Raw genomic sequence first — 22,263 nt, 5'->3', positions numbered from 1 at the left:
GCGAGCCGCAGAAGCCCGGGCGCGCCAAGCGGCTTGAGCGCCTTCCCGGGCCGGCTCCCCGCGTCGGCCGCTCTCCTGCCTTCCCGCCCTTCCCGCCGGCCGCCTCCGGACCTGGGCCCGTCGTTTCCCGGCTGTCGCAGCTCGGCTGGCGCGTCCGCTGCGCACGGGCGCTCGCTCCCAGGACCTGGGGGCTGGACCGACGTGTTCATTCAGAATGTAGGGGTATCTTTGCACTTCACAAAGAGTTTTTTTATTCTTTGCCTAGTTATTTTTTAGCATTTAAAATTCATTCATTAAACAAGTGTTTGTTGAACATCTGTTATGTGCCTCAAACTGTTCCAGGCACTGGGCAGACGGCAATTGAAAAAAAAGCATACAGATCCTCTGAAATCCCTGCCCTCCGAGGCGGCGTGCGTGCTTCTTAGGTGAGCCTGAAGTTACTTTTTAAGATTTGGCTCCCACCAAGCGGTGAAAGTGAGCCAATCATTTATAGGCGTTAGAGATGTGAGCGAAATACTATGTTGTGCAGAAAGGGGATTACAACCCACAACCCAAAACTAATGAATATGCAGAAGGTTTCAGGGCTAGTAACTGACAGGACTCCTGATACGGGTGCAGAAAGGGATCGAGCACCTTCTCTCCAAAGCCTGGATAAAAATGCTTCCTTTTTTCTTTACTCATCAACGCTTAGTTGAGTCTGTACTCTGTACTCGGTGCTGTGCTAGGTGCTGGAGTTTCAAAACTTGTGAGCCGGGTTCCTGCTTGCAAGGGGCTTAGAGTCTACCGAGAGAGTGGTAGGGCAACCACCAACAGGAAGCAGAACTCCTAAATTAAATAGGACAAATGGGAGGAAAGGAAGAGGGATTCGTTCTTGGGGACCATTGTAGAGAGAAACTGCATTATGGTTTTCTTCACAATACCTAGATAGCCTCAAATGAAGGCCTAGTCTTGTGGTTTTCAGACTTTATTACTGAGACCTCTGGGCATCGCAGAAGTGGTCAGAGGTTCCATAAACTTGTACCAGTCACATTTAATTTTATTTTTTTTCTTTTTCAAATAAGGTATTTCTTAGCCTACGTAGGCACCTATTTTAAAGAGTCAAATAATTGTATATGATTTGTTAGTAAAAACATCAAAGCCCTGCCTCCATCTTCTCTCCCTCCCTGGAGGCAGCCATTTTCAGCTCTTTGAAGCTGTTTCTTCTGGCATTTTACCTTCATTACCCTGGCCCTCCTCCAGCTGCATCCCTCCCCACAGGAGTCCAAGGGGATATGCCTATCCAAGGCCTATTTACCCCCTAATAAGCCATACTCTGAAGACCTGGGGCCTTGGATTTCCCTGCCCAGCTTGCCTCCTTGGAGCTTTCTTCCCCAGGAGACCTTGCTGATGGGCGTCACTAGGCCTGAGGGATAGCCAAGGAGCAGTTTTTTGCAGCAAGAAGGAAGAGCCCAAGCTGGGGTCTCCACAGGACCCTGTGTGAAGCTCTCTCAATGTATGACACAGGCAATAACAGAGGAGAAGGAGGTGAGACAAGAGCCAGGGGCCGGGGGCTCCTATTTTCTAGCGGAACTCTGAGGATTCCAAACATTCTAATTTAGAACCTGGTTTTCCAGGTTCTTATGAAGGTAGATTGGTAAAGTGAAGAGTTTAGAAGGTATTTAAGTTTTTAGTTTAATTTGTAACATTAAAATATTCGAGTACATATCCCATTTGTAGTCTTGCCTCAGCTCCCACAAATAAAAGGGGCAGATTGGAGAATTTAACTTTGTTCCCTTCAGGTCTCCCCCACCCCCAACTGATCCCTCACTCTCATCCCCCAACTGGCAAATTTAATCCAAGAATTTTTGTTAGTTTGGTTTTCAGTTTTTACAACACTGACTGCACCTGCGACTCGGAGTTGAGCCATGTAGAAAACTTCGATGACTCTTCCTCTCCTGCTCAACTTTCGATTTTTCCTGGAATTAATACTTACCTTGTTTTTTCATTTGTTTAGTTTTCTATGTATTTATCACAAAATCTGCCTCAAAATCTTCCCCTAGTTGCCTGAATCTCTTCCCAGAATATCTAGACACAGCAGAGACTCTATCAACTTCATCTTCTTGAAGAGATCTCTGCTGGAGCCTTCTGACCTCCAGTCCGAGCCTTTATCCTCTACCCTTGCTACACACCTGGCAACCTGGACTCTCCTCTCTCATCTTCCTGGCATTGTCTTTGATCTCTCCTTTGTTGGCTCTTTTATTTGCCATATTCCATGTCTTTTTTTGTTGTTTAATTTATTCCCTCTTTTTGGAGACCATCTTGCAGAAGCTTCTTGAGAAAAGGAGAGGGAAATTATTTTGAAACTTTGCATGTTTGACATCGCCATTTTTCTACTCCAACACTTGATTGATTGTTTGGTTGGGTATTGAATTTCTTCGGAATCATGAAGGCATTGTGACATTACCTTCTAGCTTTCATTATTGCTCATGAGAAGTCTGAAGCTTTGTAAGTCCTTATCCTTTGTAAGTGGCTTCTTCCCCATCTCTGAACCTCTCCTTGTCTCCAGTGTTCTAAGATGGCAGTGATATGTCTGGATGAGAGGCTATTTGTTGTGCTGGGCACTCAGTGCCCCCTCACTTCAATTATCCCATTGGTGATTTCTTCCCTTCCATTTTCCCCATTCTTTCTTTTTGGGGACGCCTAAAATCCAGATGATGAATCTGATGGAATGCTCCTACCAATTTCTTATTTTTTTCTCCTACTTTCCATCGTTATTACTTTGTGTCCTGGGAGAGTTCTCAATCTTATCTTCCCATTCTTCTACTGAGTTTTTCAATATTGTAAAGATTTTTATTACTCTCACTTTACTGTTATTCTTCGAGTATTCCTTTCTAATATCTTATTTTGTTTCAGTGTCACAATGGTTTCTTATCTCTGAAGCTACTAATGGTAGTTTTGTTTCAATTTTCTTCTTTCTGCGTAATGTTTGTTTGCTCTAAATTTCTTTTTCTGTTGTTTTGGTCTCTCTCATGTTAGATTCTTTTCTTGGATGTCTTATAATCCTGGGTCGTTTGCTCACATTAAAGGATGGGTTACCAAAAAGCCCACGGGAGGCATCTGTGTTCTCTGAGCTCAGGTATATGGGTGGGGCTTGTTGGCCAAGAGTTTCACTTCAGGGAACCCCTAATGCTACCATCCTTAGGTCTTCCTTCTGGGGTGGTCAGGCATCTGGCACAACCAATTCTGTTTGCCATCCAGTTGCCCCACTGCTGCCTTAGGACCCATCCTTCTCTAGTCTAAGTCAATAACCACTCGTCCGTATGCTTTCCAACTTCATAAAGTATTCTGTTCCTGTCTCCTCTCCTGTTTCCCTGGCTTCGTGGATTTTTGGCCTAAAAAATCCCTTTGCTATAGTTTTAGTGTATTTTTAGTAGAGCAAAATTAGATACATGTGTTCAATCTACCATTTTTATCCAGGAACTTTAAATATATTTTATCTGTTTTTAAAACAGTAGTTTAAAAATATGTATACTCAAGGGGCGCCTGGCTGTGGCTCAGTCAGTGGAGCGTGCGACTCTTGATCTTAGGGTCATAAGTTCGAGCCGCACGTTGGGTGTAGAGATCACTTTAATAAAAAATTAATTAAAAATATATACACTCAAATGTTCTACATATCAAGTTTTGCAGTTTACCAAAACATCCTTGTTGACGTTGAATAATTTTATAACACTGGGATATCATGAAATTGAACTTATACTATTAATGTATTCTAGTAAGATATTGCTTTTATCTGTTTTCGGTAGTGAGGTTCTGCAAAAGGCTTTGCTTGGAAAAGGAGATTGCTGCTTAAAAAAAAAAAAAAAAGGTTTACAAACATCTTTCCTGGGCTAGGATCATTAAGGATGGCTCTTTTTTTTTTCTTTTTCTTTTCTTTTCTTTTTTTAAAGATTTTATTTATTTATTTGACAGACATAGAGACAGCCAGCGAGAGAGGGAACACAAGCAGGGGGAGTGGGAGAGGAAGAAGCAGGCTTCCAGTGGAGGAGCCTGATGTGGGGCTCGATCCCAGAATGCCAGGATCACGCCCTGAGCCGAAGGCAGACGCTTAAGGACTGAGCCACCCAGGCGCCCCCCCCTTTTTTTTCTTTTTAGAGAAGAAGCAGGGGAGGGGCAGAGGGAGAGGGAAAGAATCTTAAACAGGCTCCACCCCTGTCACGTAGCCAATCTCATGACCCTGAGATCATGACCTGAGCCCAAATCAAGAGCCAAATTTTGTCATGTTTTCATTTCCACTCAGTTCACAATATTTCATAATTTTCCTTGTGATTTGTTTTTTGATTCATGGATTATATAGAAGTTGCTTAATTTGCAAGTATTTGGGAATTTTCTAGGTATTTCTCAATTATTGATTTATAGTTTAATTCCACTGTGGTCAGAGAACATATTTTTTTAATGATTTATTTATTTGTTTATTTGAGAGAGAGAGAGAGTGCATGTGCACAGGGGGAGAGGCAGAGCGAGAGAGGCAGAGGCCCCACTGAGTAAGGAGCACCCACCCAGGCTCTATCCCATGACCCTGAGATCATGACCTCAGCGGAAATCAAGAGTCCGTCACTTAACTGACTGAGCCATCCAGGCATCCCATTATATGACTCTAATCTCATAAACTTACTGACATTTGTTTTAAGGCTCAGATTATTGTTCCATATGCATTTGGAAATAACATGTGTCCCGCTGTTGTTGCATGAGGTGTTCTATAAATGTCAGTTGAGTCAAGTGGGTTGATAGTGTTTTTCAAAACCTCTAAGTCCTTACTTATTTTTTTCTACTTTTACCAGTTCCTGCAAGAGAAGTGTTGAAATCTCTAACCATAATTGTGGATTTGTCCATTTGTCCTTTCATGTCTGTAAGTTTTTTTGCTTTGTATATTTTGAAGCTCTGTTATTAGGTTCATGCACATATAGGATTATATCCTTCTTTTAAAGATTATATATATTTATTTGAGAGAGAGGGAGAGCACAAGCAGGGGGAGGGGCAGAGGGAGAAGGAAAAGCAGACTCCCCGATGAGCAGGGAGCCCAACATGGGGGTTTGATCCCAGGACCCTGAGATCATGACCTGAGTGGTAGGCAGATGCTTAACCAACTAAGCCATGCAGGCGCCCTGGATTATGTCCCCTTTATTAATGAACATCTCTATCATTATGGAATTTCCCTCCCGTTTTTATCTTTGCTGATATTTCTTATTCTAAAGTCTGCTATTAATATAGCCATCCCAGCTTTCTTTTTGAATAGTATTAGCATGGTTTATCTCTTTCTCTCCTTTTACTTTTAACCTATGTGTGTCTTTTTTTTTTTTAAGGTTTTATTTATTTATTTGAGAGAGAGAGACAGCCAGCGAGAGAGGGAACACAAGCAGGGGGAGTGGGAGAGGAAGAAGCAGGCTCCTAGCAGAGACTCGATGTGGGGCTCGATCCCAGAATGCTGGGATCACGCCCTGAGCCGAAGGCAGACGCTTAATGACTGCGCCACCCAGGCGCCCCTATGTGTGTCTTTTTATTTTAAGTGTGGTTTCTTATAGACAGCACATAATTGAGTCTTGGGTTTTTCTTTATTGAACCTTACAATCTCTATCTTTTCATTAACTTTCTTAGGTCATTTATATGTAATCTAATTATCAGTATGATTGGGTTCAAAAGAAAGAAGAAAGGGAGGAAGGGGAGGAAGAAGAGGGAAAAAGGAAAGGACCCCAGACTGGGAATCAGGAAACAAGGGTGAAGTCCTGGCTCTGTACTTTCCCAGCTCTTTGACTTTAGGTAAATCTCGTGAGTCTTCTGAGTCTTAAGTGGCTCATCCATGTTTTTAAGGATGAATAAGTTATTTGTAAACTACAACGTGCTCTGAAATGTTAAGGGATTAAAGGACTATCCAGTGCCAGATGTATAGATAGAGAGGTATCTGTAAATCAGGGTATGAGTGCCTCAAAGACAGAACTGGGTCTCACTCGTTCTGTATTTCTAGCTCTGAGTATACGAATGAACTGATGGTATATGGAAGGTTGGTGTCAGGTGACAAGTTATTAAGTGGCCATGGCACTGCTAACTGAACTTTACAATATTTAGTTCCTTATCTGTTAAGTGGGAGTACTTTTAAGTAGCATGGAAGAATAATTTGCAAGTATACGTATTTGTTCTTACATATGCATTCATTCAACAAGTGTTTATTAAGTGCCTACTGTGTGCCAGGCTTGGTTCTAGGTCCTGGGCATACAACAATGTCCATTTTAGACATTTGTTTCTAAAAGCAATCTTGCAATAATGATCCCCTTCAGTAAGGAAAAGTGCTGATAGAGCCTAGATCCTTGGTGCAAATGCAAACATATCACCATTACTTATTGATTGGTTCTAATTTTTAAAAACTTTTCTTTGGGCAAAGAACTTTTTCTAATTATTTTTTCCTATTTTTAGCCAGCAATATTTAGTTTGGTAGCAGACATTTAAGGACTTAAGAAAAAAAACAATAGGTCGACACGGGACACCGGGGTGGCTCAGTTGGTTAAGCATCTGCCTTCCACTCAGGTCATGGTCCCTGGGATTGAGTCCCACATCGGGCTCCTTGCTCAGCACGGAGGCTGCTTCTCCCTCTGCCTGCCGCTCCCCCTGCTTGCATGCTCTCTCTCTCTCTCTGACAAATAAAATCTTTAAAAACAAAAACAAAAAAAAACCCACAATAGGTCGACTTAATATATATTAGGTAATAGATAAAAAGCTAGATAACCACGCAGATAGCTGACAAGGAGCCATTCTTCTAATCAAGCTGATGATGTCACTGGAGAAGAGGTCAGTTGGAACCTGATGTCTGGCAGTTACAGGGAGCTGTGGCTAGGCAGAGGGTACTTAGGAACTGCCCTGGAGTCCTTAACCCCAAAGCAGCTAGCATCACATGTCCAGGCCTGGGTACCAGAGACACAGGACACCTTTGCAACTAACAGGGTGATCCGAAATGGAGAAAGACAGGCCCCCACAGTTGATGACCCCTGCATCGGTGAAAGCCATCATCTCAAGGATTGAGGCTGCCCAGCTAACACGGGCTCAGGAGGTAACACCTGTAATGAAGGGGTCAACCCTTCTATTGGGATCTGATGTGGAGACTGGGAACTGAGCCCAGACTGGGACAGCAGTCCAGCTCTGGGCCTTCAGGGGTCCTGGGATCCTCAGCGAGCTGGGTTTGCAGAGTAATCCAAACTATCCATGTCCTAGACTTGGCCTCTTAGAGCGAGCGGGAATCAAGCCACCCCACGAGACAGGGCATAGGAAAGGAGCAGCCCATGAGGAAGCCCCAGGATGGCCCTGAGACACATAGTGATAAGTCTTAGCAGGGCAAGAGGGGGGGCCCAGAGTTCCTGATTCAGGCCTGTTCTTGGCCACCAGTCAGAATCCTTCACGCTAAGCCCTAGAAGCTTACAGGGAAATGGCCAAAGACTGAAATCACCCTGCACGTGAGCCTCTAGTGCATTTTTTTTAATGGGAGCCTCTGATCCTAAGGGTTTCTTGGGGCCTCATTTCTTTAGCCTGTTGCTTCTGGATCCTTGTGAGGAGAGATGTCCAGAAATCCCTAGAAAATTTTGAAATTCTGAAGAAATGTATGCTCTGGATTTTTAGTGTTCTCTCCCTTCCTGACCTGTCTTAATCATCGAAGTGACATTAAGAAGAGCTAACACTTATTTTATGTACCAGGCACCGTCCTAAGTGCTTTACAAATATTGGTTCATTTAATCTTTAGAAAAATTGTGACGTGGGTACCGTAATGATCCCCAGTTTATAAGTAAGAACACTGAGGCCCCAAGAGGTGAACTGACTTGTCTGAGATCACACTACCGGGACATGGGATCTGGTGCCAGAGTTCCCATCCCTAAACACTACAATCTGCTGCCTCCCCTATAGGATATCTCTTCCCAGCTCTCAGACATCTTGGACAATGTCAACTGTGTCATCAACCGCTTCCAGGAAGAATTGGGATATGATTTAAAAGAAAAGGTGAAATCTGAACGAACAGAGCAAAAGGGCAAGAACAGATTCATCTTGCTGGAGAAAATTGCCTCCTTCTCTGAAGATGCTAAGACCAAAGAGAAGCACTTGTACGAAATTCTCCGCTGGCTGGGTGACTGGGGTGAGTCTGCAGACCGGGTGCCTGGGGGCGGGCACCTTCCCCGCTGGACACTGGTCCCACACTCACTCCTGTCTCCTCCTTTCCCCACCCCACGTCGGCTCTTGCCGGGAGGGGAAAGCGGGGCAGCAGGTGTAGTGCCTCTCCACTGAGACCTTCCCCCACTCCTGTCACAGCGATCCCGTCTACTCCCCAGAGGGACAAACATGTAATTGTCCAGAATATAGTAGATTGTGACATTAGCTGCATGTGTGATGAAGCTAAGTCACAGGTCCATTGTGACATCTCATTTTTTAGCAGGGTTGAAACTAAATTCAAACCCAAGCTGCTTTATTTATTTTGTTTTTATTTTTTCCAGATTTATTGAGACGTAATTGACAAATAACATTGTGTAATTTAAAGTGTACAATGCGATGATTTGATAGACATATATGTTGTGCGAGGCTTGTCACAATCAGGTTAGTTAACACATCCATCATCTCACAGGTTACCCACCCCCCCTTTTTTTTCTGGTGGGCCTATTACAGGCACACAGTATGGCATTGTTGGTATAGTCACCACACTATATTAGATCCCCAGAACTTTTTTATTTTTTAACTGAAACTTTGTACCCTTTGGCCAACATCTCCCCATTTCCCCCACCCCCCAGCCCCTGGTAACCACTATTCTACTGTGAGTTCAGCTTTTTAGATTCCACATGTGAGATCATGTGGTGTTTGTCTTTCTCTGTTTGACTTATTTCACTTGCCGTAATATCCTCAAGGTCTATCCATGTTGTGACAAATGGCAGGATTCCCTTTGTTATGACTGAATAATATTTCATTGTATAAAGGGGGCTCCTGGCTGGCTCAGTTGGAAGAGCATGTGACTCTTGACCTCAAAGTCATGAGTTAAAGCCCCACGTTGGGGGTAGAGGTTACTTAAATAAATAAATAAACTAAAAAAAATAAATATTTCCTCATATATACCACATTGTCTTTAACCACTCATCGATCTACTGACTCTCAGCTTGGTTTTATGTTTTGGCTCTTGTGAATGATGTTTCAGTGAACATGGAAATACAGATATCTCTTGGAGGTAGTGATTCCATTCCCTTTGGACATATGCCCAGAAGTGGGATTGCGGGACCGTGTGGTAATTGTATTTTTAACTTTTAGAAAAAAACCTCCATACTGTTTTTCAAAATGGTTGTACCCATTTATATTCCCACCGGCAGTGCACAAGAGTCCCCTTTTCTGCACGTCCTCACCAACACTTGGTATCTCTTACCTGTTTCATAATAGCCATCCTATCAGGTATGAGGTAATATCCCCTCGTGGTTTTAATTTGTGCTTCCCTGACGACGAGTGTTGTTGAACACCTTTTCATGCGCCTGTTGACCGTTTGTAGGTCTTCTTTAGAAAAACGTCTGTTCAGGTCCTTTGCCTTCTTTCCTTCCATATACGTATTTAATCGTAGGGTTGAAAGGAGTCATAAATATAATCTGGCTCTATATCCTTAATATTATATGTGAGAAAATTAAAAATAACAAAAGAAGTATGTCCAAATTGTTGTCATTTTAAATTCATCATCTCCAATGTTAGTGTGCCCTCCATATCTCTCAGGATACTTATTTGAATATTTGCCTGGGGCTGTTGGCCCCTGCCTCCTGCTGTCCCTCCCTTCAGGGCCACTGACCCTTCTCACTTTCACTAAACCTCCTTTCCAACTTCCGGAGGCACCGAACCCTTGTGGTTAAAATTACCGGCTGTGGAGGAGATGTGAGTCCGTCTCCACCATTTAGTAGATGTGTGAATTTAGGACTGGATTCGATTTTTCTGCACGGCTGTTTCCTCATCCCTGGAGTAGATGGTCCCGCCCCAGCCAGGCCCACACTGACAGGTGTTTCACATGGACACATTTATCAGCACAGCGGGGGACACACATTTGCCTGCTTTCCTAAACTCCAGGACAACACTGACAGCACCTGTACAGTTTCCTCCCCATGTCAATAGGCTATCCGGTACCTGATTCTGCACCGTGTACATTTAAACCCGTTCGGAATGTGTTGCAGCTCGTGCAGGAAGTTTGATCCAAGGGATGACTTTGGGTATGACTCTTGCACAGTCAGGGAGTAGCTACGGTTGGACAGTTAAGTTGTCGTCATTTTTCAAAGGGCCACTGTCTAGGTGCTGTGTGCCTGCATCGCAAAGGGAAAGATCTCTGAGACCAGGCCAGCCTCCTTGGTCTTTAGTATGGAATCTCTGTGGCCTTTGCCTGTTTTTTCATTGGATTATTTGTTTTGTTCACTATCCAGTTGTATGAGCTCCTTTTGGATATTGACCCCTTATCAGATAAACGGTTTGCAAGTATTTCCTCTCACTCTGTAGATCGCCTTTTTCATTTTGCTGATCCTTTCTTTGACCACGCAGACACGTTTTAGTCTGATGTAGTCCCACTTGTTTACGTTTGCTTCTGTTGCCTTTGCTTTTGGTGTCATATTCACAAAATCATTGCCAGGACCAATGTCAAGAAGCTTTTCCCCTGTGTTTTCTTCTAGGAGTTTTAGGGTTTCAGGTCTTAGATTTAAGTCTTTAATCCATTTCAAGTTAATTTTTGTGAATGGAGTAAGATAGGGATCCATTTTGCATATGAATGTCCAGGTTTACCAACATCACTCATTGAAGAGCCATCCTTCACCCATTGTGTATTCTTGACTCGATTGTCAAATATTAGTTGCCCATTAATGCATGGGTTTATTTCTGGGTTCTTGACTCTGTTCCATTTGTCTATGTATCTCTTTTTATGCCAATACCATATTGTCTTGATTACTACAGCTTGGTAACATAGTTTGAAATCAGATAGTATGATACCTCCATCTTAGTTCTTTTTCTCAAGATTGCTCTGGCTATTTGGGGCCTTTTGTGGTTCTATATGAATTTTAGGATTGTTTTTTCTGTTTCTGTGAAAAATGTTGTTGGGATTTTGATAGAGATTTTGTTGAATCTATAGATGTCTCTAAGATGGTAGTATGGACATTTAATTTATTTTTTTTTAAGATTTTATTTATTTATTTATTTATTTATTTATTTGACACAGAGAGAGGCAGCAAGAGAGGGAACACAAGCAGGGGGAGTGGGAGAGCGAGAAGCAGGCTTCCCGCTGAGCAGGGAGCCTGATGCGGGCGGGGCTCAATCCCAGAACGCTGGGATCATGAACTGAGCCAAAGGCAGACGCTTAATGACTGAGCCACCCAGGCGCCCCAAAATAGTATGGACATTTTAAACAATATTGTCTTCCAATCCGTGAACATGGAGTATCTTTCCATTTATATGTGTCTTCTTCAATTTCTCCTATCAGCATCTTACAGTTTCCAGTGTAGAGATCCTTCTCCTCCCTGGTTAAATTTATTCCTAAATATATTATTGTTTTTGATGCTGTTGTATATGGGATTATTTTCTTTTTTTTTTTTTCAGATACTTTATTGTTAACATATAGAAATGCAACTGATTTTTAAAGAGAACTTTATTTTTATTTATTTATTTTGAGAGAGTGAGAGAGAGTGCACACACATGCATGCAGTCAGGGGGAGGCGCCGAGGGAGAGGGACAGAGAGAATCCCCAGCAGGCTCCACGCCCAGTGTGGAGCCTGATGTGGGGCTCGATCCCACAGCCCTGAGATCACGACCTGACCTGAGTGTGGACCAACTATACGCAGGCCTGGAGCCAGGTGCTACCCTCATTAAGATCAGAGTTATGCCTTCACAAGACCTTACTCTGCTATGAAGTTGGGCAGATGCTGCAATGTTGGAGTAAGATGGTATAGGGATGTGCCCCACCCCCTTTACACTGCCCTCCCCCAAGGAGCTCTCAATTCTGTGGTCCTTCAGCTGCACCCAAGAACTAAGCAGGGTTGTTGCCTCCAGTTAATTCATTTAATTGTCCAGATACCAGCCTAGGCAATGGGGATAGAACAATAACAAGGCAGACACATCCCTGGCCTTATAGTTAAACAACACTGTTTAATGTCTATTGCATATTTTCTACACAGCAGGTTTCATGTTAATCATTTCACATGTATTATCTCATTTAATCCCCACCCAACTCTTTTACAGGCATGTATGTTGAGGCTCAGAGAAATAAGTAACTTACCCAACATCACACAGCTAGTAAGAGGTGAATCCAATCCGACCTTAAAGCCTGCTGGTGTAACTCTCGTGCTATGGGACTCCTTGGAGCTCCCTAGAGGACAGATTGCACTCAGCTGGTACCCCTCACTCCCTTTCCAGGTGACAGTCTGACCTATGAGCTCAGGAACAGGAAGGGTAAGGAGGAAGAGAAAGCTCTGGACGAATGGATCGAGGTGATGGAGAAGGTGTTACCTCTCTCTCTCATTGCCACCAAAGGAGGCATCGAGTCTCTCATTTCCCTTTGCTCTACTCTCATTGAAAGACAAAAGAAAAGGACACAAAGTAGGTTGCAGGAGCACCCAGGAGGGGGGTTGGGTGGGGTGGATGCCATCTCAGGAGAAGAAGTCACATACTGGGGTCTATGGGGGTCTTTTTGACTCTCCTCCATAACAAAAGCCTTATCTGAAATGGAGAGGCAGTAGTAGGGGGTTGGGGTGTTGAACCCAAGCTGAGCACTCAGCAGTTCTGAGCTGTGAAGGGAGGAGTAATGTGGAGACGGGTCCCTGTTGGTGCTTCCTGGGGCTGTATCCTCATGCATCTCCTGGGGATCAAGACTAGAAAGCCAGAAAGGCTGGATGGAGTTTGTAGCTGCAGAGCCAAGAAGTCTAGCGAGACTCACCAGAGGCGCTTCCAGAACCTTCTCAATTGTGGCTGCTCCAGAAATGGTCAGTCAACAATACGGCTCAACCTCAAAATTTTACTTGTATCAGCACTAGAAGGGACCTGAGATTATTGAACTCCTCTTACATTTTGTAGTTGAGAACATTAAAGCTCAGAGAAGAGAAATGACCACAAAACAAAACAAAACAAAAACTATGGCAAAACCAGACCCCACACTTAGGTTTTCCGGCTTCTTAATCTTACTGGGCTTCACAGTCAGATGGACTTGAGTTTGAATCCCGTGTGCCAATTTCTGGCTGTGTGACTTTGAGCAAGTTGTTTAATCTTTCTGAACCTTGTTCTCTTCATATACAAAGAGAGGAGCACACCGCCCACGTGCAGGGTTCCCCTAGGTCTGAGGCATCTGGCACCAGCTTAGAACATGCTCAGGGCCTAATAAGCAGTAGGTCACATGTGTGTTTTGTCATTGATTCTCATGGCCAGGATCCTTATCGAGCAAGATCGATAGTTGGGGGAGGGAAGAAGCAGGGAAGGCTGGGTAAGAAGGAGACAGACTCTCCTACAATCCTTGACATTTTGTCTTGAAATATAGTTATTTGTATACTCATTTCCTTGCTAGATTATAAACTCCTGGAGGGGCAAAGGCTGTGTCTTATTCGTTTCTTCTTAGGGATTAGTTATTGAGCACTTACTAGGTACCTGGTACTGTGCTTGCCACTAAACATGCATGATCTAGTGAATTCCTATGAGTAGATGCTGTGGTTATCCCCATTGTTCAGAAACAGAGGCACTGAGAAGTTAGGAAACTTGCCTAAAGCAAGTAGTAAGGATGGGATTCAAGCCCAAGTTATCGGATTCCAGAATTCAAGCTCTGAACCACTAGGCCAAATGCTAGCTTGACTTCAATGCCATTTAATTTCCACATACCCTTTAGCTCCTCACCCAAAGTTAGCCAATGTTTTTTCTGTCAGTGATGTTCGTTGAATGGGCGAGTGAATGGATGTTCCAAGATAATAACTCTAGCAGCCCTATGCACCTAGATCAAGGGAATACCACTATGACCATGACCCAGCTCTGAGGAGCTGAGGTCTATGAACTGGTTTGAACAGAGTGCACAGTCTGTGTTTATGTGCATTTTCCTGGGGAGGAGGTCCCCTGCTTTCCTCAAAATATCAAAGGAGTTCATGACCCCCCCCAAATGGAAAAAGACATTAGTCATTAAAAAACCCAGCGTATGAACAGTTGCAGAACCATATGATAAATTCCCTACACAGTCTAGTGGTAACAGGAAAGGGAAACAAATCTCAGGTGATCTGAAATCTAAGTGCCAGGTAGGTTTCTGGAGTTTGGGTAGTTGACAGTAGGGAGCCAAATATGGATACTGAGGCTGGGAAGTAGCATGATGAGAAAAGTAACTTTACTCCAGGGAAATATGTAGGATCAGAAGTACATTGAATTGAGTTGAACTGAATTGAACAGTTTCAGGCCCCATGGGCCCTGCAGGTGCCATGGAGCTGGCAGACCCCGACGGGAAAGCTCTGGGCAAGCTCTGAGCCTGGCAGAGACCTCTCCTGATAACATCTCCCTGGCCTCATGTATTGCCTCAGCTCCTTATTCTTGCCAAAGGCCTAAGAGGGTTGGATGGGAATTTAGCCAAGCAGGGTGTAGAGAATCAGTATAATCTTTGGCACCCATGGGAGTTTGTTGCCTTTGTTCTCTCTACCTCTCCTAGTATCCAAACACACCTTCTGGCAGGACTGGTGGGAACAAAGCCCCCCCAGATCTGCATCCTATCCTCAGCCACTGAGCCCAGAGCAGATGCTCCAGGACAAGCATACTACCTGCATGAAGGTCTCTGAGGTGACATCCATGCTGCAGGAGCTCCTGGACTCCACCATGTTTAACCAGGGGGAGGTCAGAGCCATCAGGTACATGTCTGCTGTGGTGGAGAACCTCAACAAGGCCTTGACCCTCCAGCACAAGGAGAACAATAATCTGGAGACCAAATACAGGAACCTGGAAATAGAGATGACCAAAGAACTCAGCAGCCAGAGGCTCTACTTCCAGAATTCCCTCCAAGTTCTCCAGAGCAAGAGGGATGCCCTACTAAAGCAGGTGGAAATTCTAGGGGGAAAATGCCATGACCTCCCCCTGATAAAGCATGCCTTAGAGTTCCAGCTGAAGAAGGCTCAGTCTGCTAGAGATCAAGCAGAAGAACCAGCCAAGATCTTGGTCGACTCCCTGGGCCCCCCTGAGAAAGAGACCCTCCCAAAGAAAAGAACAGTCATGGAGGAAACCCAACAGGAACCCAAGGAGGGGTTGTTTTTGTCACTGCCCCCAGGTTCCATGGCCACAGCCTGGGACAGTGGTACCAGGCCTTCAACATTTCAGCCACTTTCCACCATGACCACACATTCAAGGATTGCAGATGTGTACAGCAGCAAGGACACTGAACGTCTCCAGCCCGTGTTACTGTCCCCGGTGGATCACAAGTTTCCTAAGAAATGGGAAGGACCTGTGGCAGAGAGCCCAGGCCACCAAGTCAAAGACCAGAAGGACTTCCAGAAAGCAGCCCAGGAGAAGGAAGGACTCCAAATTAAGTCTCATTTTAGGATGCAGCTGTCCCCAGAGAGCTCCAAGAAGGTGGCCTTGGAGAGCAAAGTGGAGCACTGGGAAGAGGATCTCAGCTGGGAGAGACAGAGGCAGCAGTGGCTGGAGGAGGAGGCGATGTGGCTGCAGCGGCAGAAGAAATGGGCCCTGCTGGAGCAGGAGCACCAGGAGAAGCTGCAGCAGTGGGAGTTGGAGGAGAAGGCAAGGGAGCAGCAGCGGAGGTTGGGCCAGCAGAAGAAGGAGCAGGGGGGCCCGCGGAGAGAGCTAGAGCGGTCAGGGGAGGACGTAGACAGAACGATCTTCACGACTACCAGGCGCTGGAAGGACCTGGAGAAGGCATCGCTGGCGCCTCCCCCAAGCCGGGCCCAGTCTGCTCACCAAGGCAGGAGGCCACACCGGCCCAGGTCCCCTAATACCCAGCGGCCTGTCCCCAGAAACCAGAGGAACCTGAGTTCTGCCAAGTCTACCCAGAAACCATGGGCCTGCCAGGTTCCCACGAAGCCCAAGAAATCGGCCTCCTTCCCTGTCACAGGCACATCCATCCAAAAGGTGTCCCGGGCTCCCTTGCAAACCTCCCCAGCAACTCTTAAAGGGAAAGTATACCACATGGACGCAGAGGCCCAGAGGAAGAACCTGAAGCTTCTGGAGGAGGCTGAGCCGGGGCTGCCCCACTCCCTGCGCAGCAAGGCGCTGGAGCTCACCACCACCACCATGGAGCTGAGCACACTCCGGCTGCAGTGCCTGTGCCGTAGGTACATCCTCTACAGACGCTTCCAGAGCCTCCGGTAGGTACTCCCTGGCACCCGCACCCACTGCTGTGTGTGGCAAATGGGGATGGAGAGGTCACCCCGGACCGGGACAAGGTCCCCCGAGGGAGGGGACCGGCAAAGGGTGTCTGACCTTGGGGCCTTGGGAGGTCAGGCACATACACATGCACTCTGCCCTTTCTGTAGCGGGCTTTTCCTCGAAGGCCGCCTCCTTATTTCTTCCTCTCTTCCCTTAGCCCTGTCCATAATGCACCTACTGTGCTCCCCGGCTTCCAGCCAGGCCCCAAGGCTCCTCACCCGCCACCACCTCCCACTTCTCCGCCTCCTGCTTTCCTTGGCTCTCCCCAACCTCTGTTGCTCTCCTTGCTGTCAGGAATCACAAACACAGAGCCCTAGCTGCTTAACAGACTTGTGGGAGCAGGAGGTCCTTTCACCCACTAAATCACTTCCCTCGTTTCCCAGACAGGAAGTGATCAACCACATACAAGTCATGAGAGAAACTGAGACTACCTACAAGGCCCAGAACCTCTACATCTTCCTGGAAAACATCGACCACCTGCAGAACCTCTGGCTGCAGGCCTGGGCAGACAAGCAGAAGGACCTGGAGGAGAAGCGCCGAGAGTGTCTGAGCAGCATGGTGACCATGTTCCCCAAGGTGGGCCTCTGCTGCCCAGGGTCAACACCACCAGGAGGGACGGGCCAGAAAGTGAGCCAGTGGGGCTGTGGGGTGGGACTGGGGCGGAGCAGCGGAAGGGAACTAAGACGGCAGGTGAAAGCCTCTGAGCCAGGAGGAGGCTGGAGGCTCCTGAGTGGGAGGAAGGGCAGCTTTCCAATTTCCATATATGGGGGAGGTGGGGAGAGAGAGAGGCCCTCAAAAAGAGCTGTAGAGTTTGGGGGAAGCTGTGTGCTGAGGCACGCAGTGTAAGTGCTGGCATTGGGCAGCTGGAGGTGCCTTGGCCTTGGGGCTATCCTCCCAACTCAGTTTCCGACCACTTTCCCCTCGTCCAGATCATCTCCTGTAGGTAGCTTGACTTGCTACATTGGTTTTGAGGGTGAGAAGGAAAGGGACTGCATGACAGTTCTCTGGGTGGCTGGCAGGGTTCCCTCAGCTCCTCACACAGTGCCAGGGCCGGGCCTGGAGACAAAGATACCCTAGAATGTTCTGGTATCTTTGGCCTCGTGTCATGAATCCTGAGTGCTCTCTCGAGTTCCCATTGCTCTGGCTTCCATTAGGTTTTTCCTTGCTGTTTCGCTCACTGTCCAGCTTCTCCACAACAAAGGAGAAAATAGGAACTAATCTAGCAAATAATAATTCAAGGAATTTTTAGGAAATTTGATCCTCGGGGGTCCCAGGGGTCTCTGATTGGAGGGGTTCCCTGGGGCTTACCTTCTCCTCTCCGCCCTGAGTCAGGCTATGCTCTAGAGAGGGGCTACATTCCTGTCTCCCCGATGCCCCTCTGCTGGCTCCTCTAGCTCCAGCTGGAGTGGAACATCCGCCTGCACATTCCTGTGATCACCAACCCAAAGTCGAGGAAAAACAAGCCACCCCCCTCCTTTCCTCGCCGCACCCACTCCTGTGGTCCCTCCTCCAAGCAGTCCCCAGAGCACTGTGCAGCCAAGCCCTGGAAATGTGTGCCCCTGCGCCTGGCCCGGTAGGTGCAGGGAAGCTGACGGGCAGCCCCTTGAGATGGGTGGGGAGACAGGGAGCAAGACTGGGGGTGGCCAGACTGGGGAGCCTGGCAGTTTGGTGAGGGCACAGACAGGCCAAGCTTACCTCGTGAGTTACAAGATGCCCATCTTCTCAGCTGCCCTGCTCAGCTCTGGCCATTGGCTCGGAGGTGTGTGTGTGTGTGGAGGGGGGATGTGGGCTTCAGAAGCCAGCCTGACCAAGCAGGTTTCAAACTGCAACTAGAAGACTCTGAGGACCCACCCCTGAGAGCCTAGAACCATTTCTGCCCTGAGCATTGTCGGTCCAGCACTGCTATTGATCTGTCCATATAAACAAGCCTGATCCTTCCCACCGCGTAACCTCCAGGCTCAGAAAGACATACCATGAGCTTCTGGGCAGTCAAGAAGACCCACATCCTCCCCTATGTGGCCCTGTATGGGGCAGCCCTGGGGCATGTGCCTAGAAGAACAGAGGCTATCCCGGCGCCCTTCCAGTAGCTCCTCAGCCAGATAAGCCCCAGAGAGGTGAGGCTTAGGGTTAAGGGGACAAGAGGTGACAGGATGGTGGTGACAACTATTTGAGAGGGAAAGAAAACAAGACCCGATGTTTTGGGCCTTACATCTTTGGAGAGCTTGTTGCTTCTCGATCTCCCTCTGTGTATCTAACTCTTCGTTTCTTTCTACACTTTCAACCTCCACACCCCAGCCAACAGGAGAGCCAGATGGAGGCCATCTGGAGAACTGATGTGGCCTCCTCCAGTTACCCAGTAGAAAAGAGGACTCCCCGCAGCCTGCCCTGGGAGCAGCTAGGAGGGTGCCCAGACGTTCCCCGGCTGTTGGCCTTGGGTGTGCTTTCCTCCTACCGCAGAAGCTTAAGGTCCCTCAAGGCCGGGTAAGGTGCAAGCCTGGACGGTTAATCTGGATTCAGGGAGACCTTCCCACCACGGGCAGGGGCCAGAGTGCATACTGTCTCTGTCCAACCGCCCAAGAGATCTCTTTCCAGACATTCATAACCATCTCATTTATTGCACCGCCTCAGACAGAGAGATGTTCACCTGCCTCACCAGCCAGCCATCAGCTTCGGGCCCCACGCCACCATTCTAGAACTGGGTGCAGGAATGGAGAGATGGGGGAGACCAAGAATCCCGTGATGAGCCTGAGACTCAGGCCTGGCCCTGTTTTTGGTATTCTCATTTCCCTACTGCCTTCGAGAATTGTTCCGAGAAGAGTAGCTGAGGGGAAGAGGCAGGACTCGGTGGGCCAACAGGAGGCTTTTGTAGTTAGGAAGGTTCAATTCTCCTTTGCCTCCCCGGGCTTGAAGATGTCACTGTTGAAGACCCAAGGCTCTTTCAAGGAGCCTTTTTAAAAGATTTTTTAGAGCCAATCCCAGCTGCCTCTTGTGGCCCTGGCCCTGCCCCAATTATAGATCTTTGACAGGGAGAGGGCACTGATGCCTGCCCGTCTAGATCTAACCAGAACCAAGGCTGTAAGACGCCGCCGCTGCCCTGTCCTCCAGACGGGGACTTAGGGAAGACAGTATGACATGGTAACATGAAAGCAGGCTGGTCCTTGGCTCTGCTTCTGCTCTGAAGTGGGCCTGAGGATCCCAGCTAGTACGTAGATGCCCGGTTTCCAGCTCCTGCAGAATGGCTGAGAGCTATGTGTGTGTCTGTGTGTCTATATGGGTATGTTGTTAGTTGTGTTGGATAAAGCAAACAAAATTGAGAGTAACCAAAACAACACTGTGGCAGAACTCAGGAACCCAGGGGTCAACTGGGGCCCTGCCCTGCTAAGATTTGGCTAAAGTTGCCCAAGGCCCCCTAGAGTAGTCTCTTCTCCCCGACCTCCTCTTCTCTCTGCATCCCCGCCAGGGCCTGGGCTTTGCTTGGCCTCTGTTTGAATCTGAGGCCCAACCCCTTTGTTCTTCCCACACACATAAATATGTGTACGTAAATATCAAGAATACACACTCCACTTGACCCTTGAAAATTGGGGGGGGGTTGTTGGGGAAAGGGATTCACAGTGAACAGCACTGAGCAACAGCCTCCTTTCTTCCCCCCTCTCTGGCATGACATGCAAAACCCGGAGACTCCTTCCTATCTCCTGCAGAGCTGTTCCACCCACACCCAGGCCTCCACTGGGATCTCAGCTTCAGGCTTACGCACTTATCAAAATATTGATCCCGGCAAAGACAGCTTCCCCTTTCCAGGGGAATTTAGGTGAATACAATTTTCTTCCCCCCTTTTTTAACTCCATACGAGTTTATTCAGTGTATCATACTACCAGGTGTAGCGGCAAAGCCCTGCCTTTTCTGTCTTCTTGCTCCGCATCCCAGGTGGGCGCCCCCTCCCTGCGTGTCAGGCTCATCCTGGATGGTTCAGTGCGGGGGCTCCCCGTGTTGTCTTGGGACCCCGTTACTGTGGCGTGGAATCTGCTACTCTTCAGTGAAAGTTCTCTGCTGCTTGCCCAGGCTACTGCTGTCTGCCGGGGGGTGGGGGGTGGCCGTGCTGCTTTCTTTGTGAGGGCTCCGTGCATGGAGACACACTCTGCTTCCACTCCCACTAGAGTGTACCTTCTCTCTGGCTGCCTGCCCCTGGCTCATCAAGGATCCTCACATCCAGCTGCTGTGTGGTCCCAGGTCGCTCACTTCTTTGTGATCCTGTCAGCCTCACCAGCTCCCCGGGGCCCAGGTCAGGGCACCATCTAGTTTCGTAACTAGGATGGGCTGCACACCGCCTGCCCCATTCTCCTGCCTGCAATGGACAGCATGTCTCTTCTACAGGCCCCTGGGGTGTCCCCTCAGAATGTGGGGAAGGGCTATTCATCTTGCCTCCATGGGTTGGGACACTACAAAGCCATGTCCCTCAAAACCCAGCAGACCCCCTCCTCCAAGAGCTGTCTCTGCTTTGTCTTGTAAACAGCTCCTCCGGGCTCTCTGGCTTACAGGTAAGATAGCTGTGTGCCTGCACACACCAAACGCTGTCTGCAGGTGCAGAAGGATCTCGAGCCCGACTCTAAGCGCTCTGCCCTCCGTTGCTCGCGGCCTATCCCTGCACCGCTCAAGGACAGTGGTTCACGTGCACGGCCAAGATGCGGCGAGCACAGACTCACACAGACCTCCAACCTGCTGCAGACAGAGAGGGCTTGTAACTTGGTTTCTGGGGAAGGAGGTTAGAGGGCAGTGGAGCGGAAGGAACACGAATGGATAGGAAGGAGCAAGGCAGGATGAGGGGAGGGAAGAGGAAGTACTCTGTGATGTGAGACAAGAGGCAGATCACCAGAAGAGAAGCAGAGCCCCTAGGATGTGGCAGAAGTGTTATGTTAAGCAGTTCCATGTCCGGATCCAGTCTGGGCACCGCCCTGGACTGTCTCCCAGAGGCGAAGAGGGAAGCTCTTGGGTGGGCTGGGTGGACATTCACATCCTGGGGCCTTGTCTCAGCTGCTCTCCAACCCATAATTGAATTAACTCTTTCAGTGTCTTGGTGGCTGACAGAAAGGAGCGCCAGGAAGCCCCGGATGAGTCAGCCGAGCTTGTCTGTAAAAAGTCAAATGAGTCCTTTCCTGGAACCCTAAAAAGCCAGAAGGATCGAGACAATCTCAGTCCCCACTCCATCCCTTAGTCAGTGATTCTCAAACTTCAGGGTGACTAAACATCACATGGGAACTTGTTTCAAATGCAGGTTCCCAGCTGGTGTTTTTACACAAACATCCTGGGTATTGCTAAGTAGTCCTAGAACTTTGAGAAACACGACTTTCCTCCTTCAGTCCCCAAACTGTACATTTTTAATAAAATAGAGGTGTGTTTATTTTTAAAGATTTCTGTGTTGTTGCTGAAACCCGCAGCTCCCCAACTCATTTTTGGAGCTAGCTCCATGACCACCTGGCCCCTGACCTGGACGCCAATCGGGGGGGATTCCCCAAGTGGTGTCTCTACCCTTTGAGAGCCAACAAGCTGAGATGGCCACGGTTAGTGCCTGGCACCCAGTAGGCACCGGTGACTTTTCGATGAATCAGAGACACGAACAAATAAGTAACTGCTATGCTGACGATTAGCCGGAAAGGTCAGAAGATAAGAACAAGGGGGGCGCCTGGGTGGCACAGCGGTTAAGCGTCTGCCTTCGGCTCAGGGCGTGATCCTGGCGTTATGGGATCGAGCCCCACATCAGGCTCCTCTGCTGTGAGCCTGCTTCTTCCTCTCCCACTCCCCCTGCCTGTGTTCCCTCTCTCGCTGGCTGTCTCTATCTCTGTCAAATAAATAAATAAAATCTTTAAAAAAAAAAAAAGA

The 22,263-nt window shown here is 47.6% G+C and overlaps 1 protein-coding gene across 4 annotated transcripts; it reads left to right on the top strand.

The window, feature by feature from the left end:
• The first annotated feature begins 57 nt into the window (after positions 1-57).
• FAM186B (family with sequence similarity 186 member B) lies at positions 58-22,123 on the top strand. Of its 4 annotated transcripts, XM_008704549.2 has the most exons (11): positions 58-216; positions 343-425; positions 4,818-4,885; positions 6,969-7,075; positions 7,921-8,146; positions 12,412-12,594; positions 14,666-16,328; positions 16,773-16,965; positions 17,784-17,962; positions 18,685-18,870; positions 21,454-22,123. In XM_008704549.2, exons 4-11 carry the CDS (start codon positions 6,980-6,982, stop codon positions 21,596-21,598), a joined length of 2,871 nt encoding a protein of 956 aa, XP_008702771.1. In that variant the 5' UTR covers positions 58-216; positions 343-425; positions 4,818-4,885; positions 6,969-6,979; the 3' UTR covers positions 21,599-22,123. The 4 variants fall into 4 exon arrangements, with proteins under 4 accessions (XP_008702771.1, XP_008702775.1, XP_040498349.1 ...); XM_008704553.2 differs by lacking the exon at positions 12,412-12,594; XM_040642415.1 differs by lacking the exons at positions 6,969-7,075; positions 12,412-12,594.
• Positions 22,124-22,263: the final 140 nt, after the last annotated feature.

This window comes from Ursus maritimus, unplaced genomic scaffold, assembly GCF_017311325.1.
Source record: "Ursus maritimus isolate PB19 unplaced genomic scaffold, ASM1731132v1 scaffold_26, whole genome shotgun sequence".
NCBI classification, from domain to species: Eukaryota; Metazoa; Chordata; class Mammalia; order Carnivora; family Ursidae; genus Ursus; species Ursus maritimus.
The sequence above is the reverse complement of the archived record's forward strand: the minus strand, read 5'-3'. Positions and strand labels throughout refer to the sequence as shown.

Bases quoted from the DNA above. Each gene is read 5' to 3' on its own strand.
- FAM186B (XM_008704549.2), top strand. From the start codon at position 6,980: ATGGAGAAAGACAGGCCCCCACAGTTGATGACCCCTGCATCGGTGAAA. The intron at 16,329-16,772 runs GTAGGTACTCCC...CTCGTTTCCCAG, and splicing joins AGACGCTTCCAGAGCCTCCG to ACAGGAAGTGATCAACCACA. The intron at 17,963-18,684 runs GTAGGTGCAGGG...TCCACACCCCAG, and splicing joins GTGCCCCTGCGCCTGGCCCG to CCAACAGGAGAGCCAGATGG.